The sequence below is a fragment of the Coturnix japonica genome, chromosome 11 (assembly GCF_054131305.1).
Source record: "Coturnix japonica strain WE chromosome 11, WE-NBRP24, whole genome shotgun sequence".
NCBI lineage: Eukaryota > Metazoa > Chordata > Aves > Galliformes > Phasianidae > Coturnix > Coturnix japonica.
Window position 1 is genome coordinate 10861271 of NC_140673.1, and position 15554 is coordinate 10876824.

Here is a 15554-nt window from a genome sequence, read left to right on the forward strand (position 1 = left end):
CAGTCCAACCTTCTGCTACAGCAGGTCTCACAGAGTAGGTTGCATGGGAATGCATGAGCAAATAATGTGCTGTTATATCACCACTTGATATAAAAGACAAGTCTATTGCAGAGATTGCTACCAGTATTGCACCCAAGCCAGAACAGTGGAAAACAATCTCTCTAGTTTCAGAAAGAGTAAATAGCTCATGGAATAGCTATTATAGCTGTGGAGATGGTAAACCTGTACATTTTGTTTCTCCAAATCACTGTTACAAAGGAAAATCACTATATCACTAAACAGAAGAAGGTGATGGAGGCCTAGGCTGGTGTCTGGACACACAGCAATGGATTGTGTGGGGTCCCTCACAAAGGGGATACAGCAGTGAAGATGAGTGATGTGGGGCCACAGCCCTGGGGCAGTGAGTGGGAAGCAGGGTATGGGAGGGTTTGTTGCCAGGAGGCTGGACATCACTGTTACCTGCCCCTTGAGCAGGGTGTGAGCACAGCTCTTCCCTCTTCTACAGCCTGTGGCACCTACCTGCTGCAGCACCACTATGTGTGCTCAGGTTACAGCCTGCAGGATGTGCAGAGGCCGTAACAAATCACTGCTGGTCTCCTTAAGAGATGACCTACAGTGCAAGCTTCAGTTATGTGTGAAAAATAACATCTGAAGCACGACGTTTTAACAGTAGCACAGGTTTTTAGGCTGACGATGAGACAAACTTTACAGTGAAAACATACAGTTTGACTAAGTTTGATGCTTTATTAAACTTTCCAGGCTTTTTTTTCCCCCCTTTTAAAGTCAACACCTCAAATTGTCCTCAAAATTCAGATGTGCTGAGAGAAATCACGTTCACCTCCCTCTGTACTCGATCTAGTAAAGGTGTATGTTTGGTGGCCCTGCCAGGCAGGGGGGGCTGGAACTACATGATCCTTGAGGTCCCTTCCAACCATTCTGTGATTCTCTGCTTTCATTAAGGTGAGTTCAGCTGTGGAGCACAGCAGGGCTCTGACAGCAACCCAAGTGCTTTTGCTTCATATCAAGCATCTCTATCTAACGAGGAACATTACCGGCCCGTGACCCAGATGCCCATCGGATCGCCCTGCAGCTGACACCACACTACACAGGTCATATATTCGCCCTGAAGGACTCACCGGGAGCCCGTACCCGCCCCGTGTTCAGGTGCAGGGCTCAGCAGCCCGCTCTCCCCCTCCCACCTTCCCCCATCTCGCCACAGCCGGGCTGGGCGCTGCCACTTGCCTGCGAGGCCGCGGGGTGGGACCCGCCCGGGCCCGGGACCGATCACCTCAAGCGAAGGAACGCGAAGGGCCCGACGGAGCTGGGGGCTGTGGAGCCGGTTGTGAGCGCTGGGAGCGGCCTCGGGCTGGTCCCACACCTCCACACGCAGCCCCGCCCGCCGGCGTCCTGACAGCATCGCCGGGACCCGGATGGAGCCGCGCCCCGGCTCTGACCCGGCTGTGGTTTGCGCTCACCGCGTTCACTTCCTGCTCCCGCCCTGTCTCTCCATAGAGATGCCAGGTGCGGCGTGGGCCGCGGGGCCTGCCGGGAAGGGAGCGGCGTGCTTTGGGTTCGCGTTGTAACCGGCTGGCGGCACCGAGAACCCGAGGGCAGCGCTCAGGCCGCCGCCATGGCGGGAGGCAGCAGCGCCGGGGAGTGGTGCCTCATGGAGAGCGACCCGGGTGTCTTCACGGAACTCATCAAGGGCTTCGGTGAGGGAGAGGGGCCGGGGTGGTGCTCGACACGGGGTGGCGTTGTCAGGCCTGCGGTCCGGCCGCTCGCCATTTCGTTCTGCGGCAGGGAGCGAGCTGGGTGACCTGCGAGGGGCTGCTTTGGCAATGTTCGCTTTTACACCGATTTCCAATTAACGTATTTAGTAATACTGTGTTTACGCAGCTAAGTCTAATCTCATTTATCCCGTGTTTACGTGTAACCAGAATGTGAATTTTCTTTTTATTCCAGGAGGGCAGTAAACACTTGGAAAGGGCTGACAATAGCAGGACACGGGGAAATGGATTTAAGTTAAAAGAGGGAAGATTTAGGTTGGATGTTAGGGGGAAGTTCTTCACTAGGAGAGTGGTTAGGCCCTGGAACAGGCTGCCCAGGGAGGTTGTGGATGCCCCGTCCTTGGAGGTGTTCAAGGCCAGGTTGGACGGGGCCCTGGGCAACCTGATCTAGTAAAGGTGTATGTTTGGTGGCCCTGCCAGGCAGGGGGGTTGGAACTACATGATCCTTGAGGTCTCTTCCAACCCGGGTCATTCTGTGATTCTGTGTGATCTGTTTATTTTTCTTTTTTTTTATTAGTTATATTCCTTCAAAATGCAGCAACTAAGGAAAGATTTCTTATTTTTGTTTTCTCTCCAGGCTGTAGAGGAGCACAAGTAGAAGAAATATGGAGTTTAGAGCCAGAAAACTTTGAAAAATTGAAGTAAGGAGCTTTCCTTAATAAATTGTGTGGTTTTTTACCTATGTTTGTGTGAACTCTACAAGAAGCTTGTCCTGAGCTTGGGTGCTGAGTGTCCAGCTTCTACTGAATTGCATCAGAGTTTTGATTCCATCAAGTACTTTGTAACTAAATAACCTTTTATTAATGCCTTGTTTCATTAATTGGCTTTTCTGTTTATGGGTAGAGCTGATAATTGCTGCTAGAACGTGAGAACAGTTTTCTAATGCTTTTGGCCTTGGTCCTCATTGCATCCTTTGAGGAGCTCCTCTTATCATTGAGTGCTCTGTTTAAAAACAGTACCAAAACTTACATTCCATTTCTTATGTGTGACTGAGAAATGGCTTTTAAAGTATGTCCCAGTCACTAATAGGTTGAAAAGGGTGTTTTGCCCCTTTTATCCTTACAGTGACCGGAAGAACTGGTCCTGACTTGCCAAATGCAAATTTAGATTGGAATTGCTTAGCTTACATGGAAATAAGTCTTCAGTATGTTCTCCCTAATTAAAAGACAGTAGCTGAAAATTGCAGTGCAAGCTACTGGTGTTGAGAGACATAAACAACTAACAGCATTACTGTAACAGCATACAGTTAAACTAGCATAGATGTTTCTTGCTTTGGTATTTTTTCTTAATATGTCTTCTTTGTTTGCTGTTTTATTTATTTGTGGTTTGGTTTTTTTTCCTATGAATTTGGTATTTTAGGCCAGTACATGGGCTGATATTCCTTTTCAAGTGGCAGCCAGGAGAGGAACCAGCAGGTTCTGTCGTTCAAGATTCCAGGCTGGATACAATATTTTTTGCTAAACAGGTATGGCAAGTTAGGTATTTTTGTTAGATGTGTCATGAATCAGAGCACTTAATATGGAAAGATCAACCAGCTTGTTGTTAAAATGTACACAGCAATTAACACTTTACTAAGTGAAGCAACTTTGACAAATCATATGAAATGAGATACTGTATGTTAAATGGCTGGTGAAGCAAATCTGATCCATCTGCTGAGGCAGACCAAAATATAATCCACTATTAAAAAGTAAAGCTTTTATTTATTTGCCATTCTCCTCCTATAAGAAGTAACTGTTCTGTACCATAAAGAATTACTTACTTCTCAGCAGAAGAAAACATTTTATTGTTTATTTTTGATTCATTGTTTTTTTTTTTTGTCTTGGAAACCACTTCCAACAAATCATAAGAAAAAATGTTTCAGTCAAGTTCTTGTCTCTTGTGTTTCTCAAGTGTTCTTCAGTGAGGTCAGTATGACTCTAGGATAACATTTCAAGGCTTTATGGACTGTTTTGGTCTGTACGTTTTAAGTCTGAAGTATTGAAATCAGAGTATTTAACTGGGTGGAGCCTGGCTGCACCTCTCTTAGACCTCATTTAAGGACTGACTGCCATTGGAGAAGGATCTCCTTTAGGAGATCCCTCCTTGGTGAAGCTTTCCTCTGCAAACCTGGAATCTTCTGACATGGGTGAGCAATCTTCTTCCCTTCCTTTATAGTATGTTTCTATTGTGTGTTTCCTTCTGTCATCACCTTTCTTGTAATGTCTTTCCCATCATGTTGGTCTAATTGCAACAGTTATAATTTTCCAAACAGTTATAATCCTCCTATCTTACTGTTTCATGCTCTTATAGTCGACTTTATTCCTTGGTCTATTTTAACATGATTTTATTTATGTATGTAGTTATTCCCCTACTGTACCTCTTGAGTCCTGCCAAGCAGTGCCTATCATTCTTAGGACACAACAATCACCATTAGTTTAACTTTGTCTTGACAGCTTCATAGGTGTCATAGGCACTATTTTAGGTTATGCTTTCTTAGTAATTAAACACTGCTTGAGATCAATAGCCTGCATCTATAGAGTAGTCTTACTGCAAACAAGGTTAGCAAAAATCCTTGTTGCATCTCTCAAAGAGTAGTTTCTTGGTAGGAGGAAATGTCTGATGTGAATCTGAAGAGGCTCCTTTTTCTCAAGTTAAAGTGAATTTATCATCTTTATTTTGCTGTGTGAATGGCCTCTGAAAAGTTTCCAAGCTTTTGTTTGCTCAACATTGTCAGCTTCCCCCCGATACTTCTCTTTTTGAAGCCTGACCCTATTTGAAAATAAGAGCCTAAGAAAGGCTTTGAGCTTTAATTTCTCATTGCAGTATGTACTTCAGAAATACAGGACAGTGCTAGACTTGGTAGCAAAACCATGAAGAGTCATAAAGAAAACAATAAAAATCTTGGTCTTCTAGATTTCTTTGAAGCGTTTGTCTTTTACTTCTTTATTAAATCTTAAAATGTTAAAACTTGTCGTGAGCATGGAGGAACTTTCTACCTCTTCCTTCCTTTTTCTCTCTTAGGACCTGCAGTTCTGTAAGGTAGATGTACTGCAGTGAATCATTAAGCATTTTCCAGACACGTTGATCTGGTAATTTGCTGTTGATTAGAATACAGAATGCCTTGGGTCCTGCAAGCCTGTCTCCTTTATAGATGCATGAATCTTGCTATCTCTTGCAGTGGCTCAGATGCTTATTGAACTTTCATGGGCCAATTCATCTAATCAGCAAGCAGTTCTCTATGGATTTTGTGTATTGTCTGGTTTAATCTCATGCCACTTTGTGAGATGCATTTGGTCAGTCAGCCTGTACAGGCCAAAGCTGGTACAAGGCAAGTAGTGGTAACAGGTGACTTTGTGGTAGGGATGATTTTGACTTTTGTTGGTCTTGTTGATTTGTATCTCAAAACTGAAAGGACACTGAAGCACTCAAAAATCTCAGGAGCCTATTTGACACTTCTTTCTTTCCCCCTCCTCGTGCATAATTGTCTTAAATGTTAGCACTTAAAGAGGTCTGCAGAGAAGTTCTAAAGTGAAATTAGGAGCCCTCTTTGAACTGGACTAAGTAGCTGTTAATGCAAAACAGCAGTTGAGTATGGAAAATAAGTGATGTTATCAGCAGTGTAGCTCTGGTGCACTTCAGTGTTAGTGAAACATGACATTTCTATTAATTTTTTCATTCTGGGTGAGAAAACGTTAGGTTTAAAATGCTATAAACTCTGACACCGTTTCCAGCAAAAAAAGCTTACAAATTGCATTAAGAAACCATTTTTATAAGAAGCTTTTACATGCTCATGGTTTGGTCATACCCACTTCCATAACAATATGGTCACTGAATTCTAAATGGTGACACTGGCTGACATATAATCATGAGTATATTGAGAGAGCTGGAAGAGTTGAACTTTCACGTCTGTGGAGTCTGCATGCTTATTGAAAGTTGTTTTTTTTTCTTTATTGGCTGGTTAGTTTTACGCACATTCATCTTTAATTGGGCCTCCCTGTTATGCCTAGGTATGATTTGGCCCTCTATTTGAGGGCAGAGAACTCTGGATGATCTTACATACCCTTTGAGCTAGGATACCTAGGCACAATGAGGTGAGGTAAGGATCCAGTTTCAGCCTTAACTCCGAGTTTCCTGATTTCTGTGTTGCTTAAATAGGCCCTTGCCATTATTTTAATGTGCAGTGGTTACGTGACTGTACCACTCAATGTATTAAGCTGTCGTCAGCACTGTTTAGAATAGCAGAGTTCTGTGCTGATCAGTTTGGAAGTGAAAGCGTCTTTTGACAGATGAGAAGACCATTCCTGTAGACTTTCTTAGTTTTTTTTATTATTCTAATAACCCCTTCAGATTTTATTATTGAAATAGTGGCATAATGCCTTTATTTTATGCGGTGTATTCATTTTAAGCTGCATTCCAATGGTAGAACATCACAGTTGTGATAGTAAAACAAGAAATGAATCAGGGAAGAAATTTGTTCCTGCAGAACAATATCCTGCTCATGGTACTGTAAGCTACAAATCAAAGTGTTGGTTTTTTTCTCCCTAAAAGCATATACTGGGTGGGTGCACTGATAGGATGCTGTGTTGTGACAAGCCTTGCACTTGTGTACTGTAGGTACTGAAATCACTTCTTCCTTCCACCATGGTACTTCTCTCACATCACCTAGGTCCAGGAGTGTCACAAAATTGCAGGGGTTGGAATAGGCCTCAAGAGATCAAGTCCTACCCTCCAGGAGTGCTGCCTTATTACATTTAACATCTGTGCCACCTTCTGATTCACAAGATCTGTGTTTGTTCTGTGTTTTGCAGCAGTAAGACAGGATAATTTAACATTGTTCTTGTACGCTTAAGCAGACTGCTTCATAGAGTAGTTGGAATATAAAGTTTGTTCATGCTGAAAGGCAGATATTGAGCGAGGCCTCTAATCTATGCTGAGCTTGATTTTATTGTTATTTCAAGCTCCTTTATCCAGCTGGTTCAGTTTCTGAGCTCATCTGCCTCTGGACTCAAAACCTCTTTCTTGCTTTCCTTCACCTTTCTGAATTCAGTGTTGGGTTGGTGCTGTCACAGCACCTGTTGTTCCATCTTGATTTTTTGGTGAGGATTATCATACAGTGCAGTCTCCAGATGGAAATTAGCTGTGGTGTCCCTTCACTCTAATAGCATGCTCTTTACCATGGGAATCAATACTGTCCTCTCTACCTCTTCTGCCTTTCTCTGGCAGATTAGTTAATACCATGTTTATGCCACTGTTTTGGTTTAGCTCTCTAGTAATCTTCCTGCTTTCATCCTGAAGTGCTACAGCTGCCTCTGATACTGCTCCTAAGTTATATGACAGATAACAGTTCTTGATACTCTTTGTGATAGTACTAATTCTTTGGAATTATGTCCTTCTGTTAGGCTGTTAGTAAATTTTGTTCTGCTGCTGTTCACTGCTTCTCTGCCTTAAATTGATCTCCCCTCTGTGCTTAATTATATAATAGAGTGAAATCCAGCCACTAGCTTGCATGCCTGCAGTCTATTTAAGTTTCCGCAGCTATTGTAATCTATTCTGACTTGTGTGGCTGTAACTTAAGGCAGCCAGATTTTTCTTAAACTAGGAGGTGTTTTTACTAAATGACTTCACTACAGAGACCAAATCTAAATACCATGAAGTATATTTAATACAACATATAGTGCTAACATAATTGAATTTCTTTGAAGACAGAAACAAGTGATGTCTCTGAAGCCATTTCTGGAGTAGGAATAGCAATGCAAAGGATTGTGATGGTTGACAGGAAGGCAAACACGTGGCCTGATTTATTCTGCCCGCTTTTGATGTCTGTACTACAATGTTTGCAGTCAGTGAGGAGAGTTTGGTTTTCATTGTGAAAAGTTGCTTGTTGGTATGGAGGGAAGTTTCCTTTTTTCCTCCTTTCTTGTTGGAAGTGGTTTTGCATTCACAGCCCCAAACTGATTTTCAGGTATTTTACAGTAAATCAACATAATTTCTGCCAGTCCTAATGGTTAATGTCTTCAATTACAAAATAGGCTCCTGGCTGAAGAAACATTAGTTTTCCTAGTTTGTAGTTCCCTAAGGGTAAGACTGAGAAGATGTCTTGTGTTGTGACCTCATAACTTTATTGTATTATGGTCATTTTTATGTTCTTATATACAACAGTAGAACATTAAACACAGGTTTAGGAGTTACACAAAGTAGTAACTTAGGCTCAAAAAGGGTAGATATGTTGCCAGTTAACAAGGGGAAAATCTAATTTTTCATCTGGCTCTTTCTTCATCAAAACAGTCTCTAAAAATGTAATCTTTATATCTCAAAACACATGTAAGTTTTATTAGCCTATCCCTTGGATATTTGATATGTCTTATCCTGCATAACTCCTAAAAACAAAAATATATAGGTCCTGTTACTATATCCCCCACGCAAATAGTTCCGGGGGCTCTTAATTCCTTTAGGAATTCTGATTATTCAAAAGAAACTGTCTTTGCAGGGATGACTTTATTTTTCTTTTTGCTATGAATACAGTATAGTTTGAGCAGTTCACTCTAAATGCTATTTTAGTGGAGAGACTGCTGGAATCAGAGGGTTTTCATTTGATTTGTTTTTTATCCTTTAATAAACAACAAAAGGTGAAGGCAGTGAATCAATAGAATGAGTTTTTAAGCAGAGATTGTGAAATACTAGTTTAATCAATGGACAGTATACAGTAACCTCTCAGCATTCATTTTATTACAGCCTCCAGCACTAGTGTTTCTGTGGCTGCTCAGACTGTGTTTGCTGTCCTATTTTCAGAGTGAAGCTGTAATGTGACTCAGCAAGGACAATGTGTGTAAATGAGAGGTGTTGCCAAATATGAATTTATACTTTTGTCACTGGTACTGAGCAAATTATCAACTCTTGCCCTTTTTCTTTTCTCTAGGTGATAAATAATGCTTGCGCTACTCAAGCTATAGTAAGCGTGTTGTTAAATTGTGCTCATCAGGATATCCGTCTAGGAGAGACTTTGTCAGAATTTAAGGAGTTTTCACAGAGTTTTGATGCTGCAGTAAGTGCCTGTTACTTCCTGTATTTTAAATAACCATGAGTTTTATATGGAATCTTACCATTCAATTTTGTTACTCAATTTCAGATGAAGGGCCTGGCACTAAGCAACTCAGAAGTGATCCGACAAGTTCACAACAGCTTTGCCAGGTAGCAGGTGTTTTACATGTTTTCCAGCTAGGAAGAATTCATGCAGGTTCCCTTTCACCTGATTGATGGATTTATTTATTTTTACACATTCTTTGCAGACAGCAGATGTTTGAATTTGATGCAAAGTCTTCAGCAAAAGAAGAAGACGCATTTCACTTCGTAAGCTACGTTCCTGTTAATGGACGGCTTTATGAGCTGGATGGGTTAAGGGAAGGACCGATTGATTTAGGTAGCATTTTGTTTTCTGAACATCCTTTGGTTACGTGTTGTTTAAAAAGTAGATTTTAGATTTCCTTAATATCCAATTAAGGCACATGCTACTTTGCAGCAATTTATCTTTGTGTTTTTGTTGATCTGAAAATTCTTTTTTTTCCTCCTGCTTTCTCTTCCCATGAAAGAAAATAGGTTGTTTTGTGCAATATCTCTTCAAACAAACACAGCTGTTGAAACTGCGTAATGCTTTTGTCTTTCTTTAGTGGTACTATACAGTCCCTTTTGCTGGTCTTTTTCTGCAACATTGTCTTTTGTCTGTGATACTGTCACCCAAGGGGACAATTCCCACATCCTGCTTTCAAGGATGTTTTGGGGTTGTGTTTTCCAGGCTGTAGTCTATCTTTTTATTCTGTGAGAGTTTGTGTACAGCTGTATATGGCTGACCCCATACACTTGTTCATAATGCATCTGACGCTTACACAGTGCCCTTGTTTCCCCATGCATAGCAGGTAATTGCCAAAAGATATTAAAGGAGAGCTAGTTTCAGCTTAGTTTTGCTCTCTGTTCCTGTTACGCATGTGACAGACTAAGAAAGATTACAAGATATGAAACATCTTGCATCTGGAAAAGCTCTATGGTACCAGTCATGTTTTTGCACCTTCTAATCTGTCTCCAGTATCTTTTTCTTAGTGTACTTAAGTGAGAACTGTTGAGTCATGGCCTGAAGTATCTTTTTTTATGTTTTTTTCTAGGTTCATGCAATCAAGATGACTGGATAAGTGCTGTGCGGCCTGTCATAGAGAAACGGATACAAAAGTAAATGATAGCCATGGTTTTAAAATAGAACTCCTTATATAATAATTCCTTATTCTTGATTTCCTTCAATTAAAAGCTTTCATCTGAATTTCTAAGGATTGAAGCTTGTGCATCCCTTTATGTGTGTATCACTGTGTGACTTCAGAACTTATTGCCCAGCGTGAGCCACATGTGATGAATAGCTAAGTCTCAAATATGCTGTGCTCCGGCATGTTTAGTCAAAGTAGGTATCTGTAATGAAGAGAGATGCTGCTAGTACTCTGAGAAAAGTAAGAGCAAGATTAAATCATAGACAGCTGTGGGTCTTTGCAAGGGAGAACTTAGTGCCATTACCATTGATAATGTTTGGGTATGCACTTAGAATTCAAAATACCAGTTAGTAAATACATCCGTACAGCTGGTATTTACAGTAAATGAAACTTAGGTATGTGGGTTGCTGTGGAAATTTCATCTAGAAGAATCCATCTGGAATTTCTTCAGCTTCACAGCTCTCACTCCAAGGTGCAGCAGCATTGATCTTGTTAAAATCAACTTTAAGCCAGTTTTAGAAAGTAACTTTCAAAGTCTTTTACTTCAAGTCTTTCATTAGACATATAAAACATAACTGCCAAATCACATTTGCAGAATTTATGCTCTCAAAGGGCTGTTAATCTTTCTGTTGGATCTGTTTTCCACATCATGTGAGTAAATCTCCAGTGCTTTATAGCAAATAACAATACTGAGAGAGTACAAGTATTACATGCAGTATTATCATGCAATTTTTGTCAGCCATGCTCTTTTGGGTTTTGTTGTTGTTTGCCTCCTCTTTCCCCTTTGCAACTTCAAATACTTCTTGTGACAGCAGACAGGATTAACAGTATCTTAGGAGGACAGATTAGCGCTTTCCAAACTTTAGCTCCTAATAATCTGAGATTTTATTTCATGGCAGAATTGGATCTGTAGTACAACTTGATTAAATACAACTGTGTTCCCCTGACAACTCAGAAATGTATTTCCTTTTCAGTGGAAGGAAATCCTGAAGGAAGCCTTTGGGTTTTTGTGTAAAAGATGGTTTTTGAAAGTTTTTATTTCTTTTTGTTCCTTTTACAGATACAGCGAAGGTGAGATAAGGTTTAATTTGATGGCTATTGTATCTGACAGAAAGATGATATATGAGCAGAGGATTGCAGAGCTACAGCGACAACTTGCAGAGGTAAGTCCTTGTGTTAAAGTTACTGAGTTAGATCTGTGGTAAAAGTTCCGTGTCTTTATTATTCAACTCCTTTGTCCCTTGCTTCAAATGAAGCAGCAATTAAAAGGAGTAGGGAAGGATGACTGCATCTGTCCAGTGCCATATGGAGACAACAGTTGTAGCTCTAGGTAGTTTTGAGTATTGAGTAGAGGATAACCGCATCATTGCGTCTGTCTGTCCTAGCTAGCATGTTGTTACAATGGAAGTATATTTTTCCAAATAATAAAGCTAATTCACACTGAATTAATTGCAGCTATGTCATAAATAAACAAAACAGTTTTTTTTTTTCTGTAATTAGAATGTTTAAAAGCAAGACTTCTTTCTTGAAATAATAAAGTGCATTAACTCCACGCATTCTGTTTTGTGCAAGGAGGAACCTATGGATACAGATCAAAGTAGTAACATGTTAAGTTCTATACAGTCAGAAGTTGCAAAATACCAGATGTTAATCGAAGAAGAGAACCAAAAACTAAAAAGATACAAGGTATGTTGCCTTTGCTTTTTTGATCCAAATATGGGAAACATGGCAAGAAAAAGCCAGCTGTTTTGTCTGTGAGAGGCTGTTGAAACTGATGTGCAGGAATTTGGGCATTAGAAATGTAACCTGTTAAAGCTTTTTATGTAAGATCCCATGCCATTCTGGAATTTCATGTGGAATTTCACGTGTTGATCTTATTTTTCTACTGAGCTTTCATATAAGCTTTTCCAGCCTATGTTCATTATTTATTAAGCCAATTCAGGAAGTCTTTGGACTTCATGTATAGAGTCGTTCTGTGTTTGCCCATATATCAACTAATCTGACACATAGATATTGTATTCAGTGAAGAAGCTCTTCTAGGGTATTTTAATTGTTCTTTTGTTACGGTTTACCTGCTGTCCTTTCCTTAAGCAGGTAGCAGTGAATGAACAACTGATGTGTTGTGTATTATCCTAAATAAGTATTTTATTCAAGTGCACTGAAGGCATATAATCCTTTATGAAAATTAGATAGGGAAAAACTTCTCTGAAATCATCCCTTCTAACTTTTCAGTGAGTCTGTAATACTTCTCAAGGACTGTTTTGAGAAGAAATGAAATTCAGAAGCTCAGTAACCAATTGTTTATTTTCCCTTATTTTTACTACATGATAATTTCAAATCTGTCTCTAATGTACTTGTGCTAATTATCTATATTGTTGCAGAGTGTTATGGCTACTTATTTTAGAGTAGCATAAACACATTCTGTTCCATTGCATCAAGGAACTGTACTAAAGTAATCAAAAACGCATCATGTACTTTACGAAGCATGAGAATAAGCAAAAAAAAATGGGGAGCTCAAAGACTGCTTAAACTTCATAATTGTATTTTGAAATATTATGGAAACTGTGTGGCAGTCAACTGTTTTCTTGAAGTTATCCGCTTAAGGAGAGTTTGTGCCTTATGCATTGAATTCATCTGACCTTTATGTTTTTTTACTGGTGCTTAAAAATTTATGACTTGGACTTTTTTATTTTTAACTGACTAAAACATAATGTGTGTGTTTAAGAGCAGTTTGGATGTGATGCTCAGAGATATGATTTAGCAGAGGGTTGTTAGGGTACTATAATTAGGCTGCGGTTGGACTTGATGATTTTTCCAGGTCATTTCCAACCTGAGTAATTCTATGATTCTATGAGGATAAACTCCAATGGAGTCTTCAGAAGAAAAGAGAAAATCCACTGTCCATAATATAGTAATTATGTTAATGTTCTGAATTTTATTTTTTTTAGATTGAAAACATTAGAAGAAAACATAACTATCTGCCTTTCATCATGGAATTATTAAAGACTCTAGCAGAACATCAACAGTTAATACCATTAGTAGAAAAAGTGAGTATTTCCTAGCTGAATTATAAGCAACAATGTATTACTATAACTTTTTATACACTCTACTTGAAAATGCAATCAATTATACAGGCATGAATTTTTATTTTAATTACGATAACCAGGCTGGATGGAGCTTTGAGCAATCTAATCCCATGGGAGCTGTCCTTGTCTCTAGCAGGGGGGTTGAAACTCAATGATCTTAAGTGTCCATTCCAACCTAAATCATTCTCTGGTCTTGACAAACCCTGTTGGTGTGAAAGTTATTTAAATATCTATGTGTATCAGTGTCTGCATGCAAAACTTCCATTTGCCAACCTGCTGTCTGTTCTGTGATACTCTTCTATTGCTGTGTTTACATGTTAGCACTAGGTGGCAACCTGTGCACAAAATTTTGGTAATTTAGAGGGCTTTGAAATGCTTTCTGATCGTTCTCCAAATATAGATTCACTGCTTCAATTGCTTTCTCCTTTGTATAGTGTGCAGGTATTAATGTTGACTTAGGATTAGGATTTAAGCATGTTCACTGAAGTCTGTCTGTTACCTTGGCAAGGTTATTAAACGTTATATGTAGAAATGTGGCTGCTTAAGTACTTGGCTTGAATTATAAAGAGATTGTAGTGCATGTCTACTTCTGCAGTAGATAATATTCCTAATTTTGAACTTTAATTGAAGAAGGTCTATATGTCACTGTGCAGGAGGGAGAAAATAGTAAGTACAAGGGCATCTCTGAGAGTAATGCCTCCTGTTTTATTATGTTGGCCTATGACATCAGAGGCAGACTTGGTGTTATGGCAGTACAGGCTGAACCTTATTGCCAATATCCCAGTACCTGTTGTTGCCTTGTGACAGATGGCAGCAGAGGGGAGAATAGCTGACATTAAAGCATGTGTATAGCAAAGAGTGTCATCGGATTCCTTCGGGCAGAAAATATTGCACCCATTTATGTTCACCAATGCTTGTGGATGCTTTCAGAGACCAAACATTGCACGTGAGCACAGTGAAGGCAGTAGGTGGAGTGTTTCAGTATTGGTGACAGCAGGTCGCCTTTGCTGGTGCAGATTTTTACAAGCTCTAGTGAAAAAAGCATAATTAACGCTGTTGACTCCATTGAAAAAGAGCAAATTCTCAGCTATAAAATGTTCTATTGAATAACGTGGTCTTTGTATCTGCTGATTTTCATGGAAATTAATAGGAGGCATTACTTTCAGAACAGCCTGTGTGTTCTGTGATATGTACATTTATTTTCTTGAGTTTTGAGCAATTCTGTAGTCTAGTAGTTTATAAAATGTAACTGTGAGTTTTAACTTAACACTTCATTTTGTGTGTTGCATTCCTTATCAGTTGATACAGTTTATAAGTAGCCTGCAAAAATCTTGCTAGGAACTGTTTTCTACTCTATGAAGTAGTTGTAAAGCTACAGTAGATTACCTATGAAGTATCTGAGTTTACATTTAACATGTTTCTTTTTCAGTGTTCTATGTAGAAGGCTCAGTGTTGTGGGTTAAATGTACAAAAGCTACATCTTTGTAACATCCAAGTTTAACAGTATCTCTCTTTGCTTTCTAGGCTAAAGAAAAACAGAACGCCAAGAAAGTTCAGGAGGCCAAGTGAAGATGACCTTGCAGAGTGCTTACAACTATGTGCTTCTGAAACTATTTTCATGACAACAAATAAAACTTTTCATAAACATTAAATTTTGTCCAGCGCACGTTTGGCAATTGTAACAGTTTGTCTTATGCTGTATGCACGGGTCTAGTTTTTTTTTTTCCTTCCCTTGCATCTTGTGCATGTAGTACTAAATAATGTTTAGGATCCATTGGTCAAAATCCTTATTTAAGTCTGGTTTCTGAATGTTTGGAAAGTGGGCTTAAACGTGCAAGGAAAATGTACCCATTTTGTCCCACATGAGTATATGGTAATGATGCAAATGCCAGAATTTAAGCATGAGCTTTCTTTGCTCATCCCTACTAACAATTGTTCTGATCTCATCCTTGCTATCCGATGACATGCCATGTGTCTTTAGTTTTTTTGAAGTCCATGTCTAATTTTTTTAATGAGTTGAAAACTACAAATCTAGCAGTAGTAACATTTGCAAAGACCGATGTATAATCTCAGAAGATCTGCATTGCTTTGGGTAGAAAAGATAAATAAATATTCCCATTTTTATTTTGGCAAACTTTCTTCCTGTGGTATTTTTATTGTTGGATATGATAACTAAGATGTATTGAAGGTTGGCAGACTTGTGGCTGCTTGTTTACGCAGTTGTTTTGGGCATTAGTTTTGGGTATGATCTAGTACTCTCATATGGTATTTCTTTAAAACAGTACTTTTTAATTGACCATGGGAGGTGAAAGGAAATTGTTAATGTTATAGTGTAAGAACAATCCCAGAAAGAAGGTTATTCATAACTTTGGAATGGAAGATACTTCCCATGTCTTCCGTGGACCAAAGGGAATACAGAGACTTTCTTAGTGCCACTCAGTTTCTGTTAAGGACAA

At 39.5% G+C, this 15554-nt stretch overlaps 2 protein-coding genes across 4 annotated transcripts in view; one reads left to right on the plus strand and one right to left on the minus strand.

Moving 5' to 3' along the window:
- RO60 (Ro60, Y RNA binding protein) overlaps positions 1-1539 on the minus strand; it is a 16064-nt gene extending 14525 nt beyond the window's left edge. Inside the window, exon 1 of one of the 2 annotated variants that reach the window (XR_014932993.1) lies at positions 1243-1508. Coding sequence is in view for 1 of the 2 variants with exons in the window: in XM_015869434.3 (XP_015724920.2) it covers positions 1243-1417 (175 nt within the window). In the remaining variant the exon portion in view is untranslated. Of the gene's footprint in view, positions 1-1242 lie in introns of both variants that reach the window. The other variant, XM_015869434.3, reaches the window with a different exon arrangement.
- Positions 1538-15232, plus strand: UCHL5 (ubiquitin C-terminal hydrolase L5). Of its 2 annotated transcripts, none has more exons than XM_015869439.3 (11): positions 1538-1712; positions 2365-2428; positions 3147-3252; positions 8683-8808; positions 8893-8954; positions 9053-9183; positions 9920-9983; positions 11073-11175; positions 11585-11698; positions 12961-13059; positions 14623-15232. In XM_015869439.3, the coding sequence occupies exons 1-11, from the start codon at positions 1631-1633 to the stop codon at positions 14665-14667; spliced, it is 996 nt and encodes a 331-aa protein (XP_015724925.1). In that variant the 5' UTR covers positions 1538-1630; the 3' UTR covers positions 14668-15232. The 2 variants fall into 2 exon arrangements, with proteins under 2 accessions (XP_015724925.1, XP_015724926.1); XM_015869440.3 differs by having other exon boundaries at positions 11588-11698.
- Positions 15233-15554: the final 322 nt, after the last annotated feature.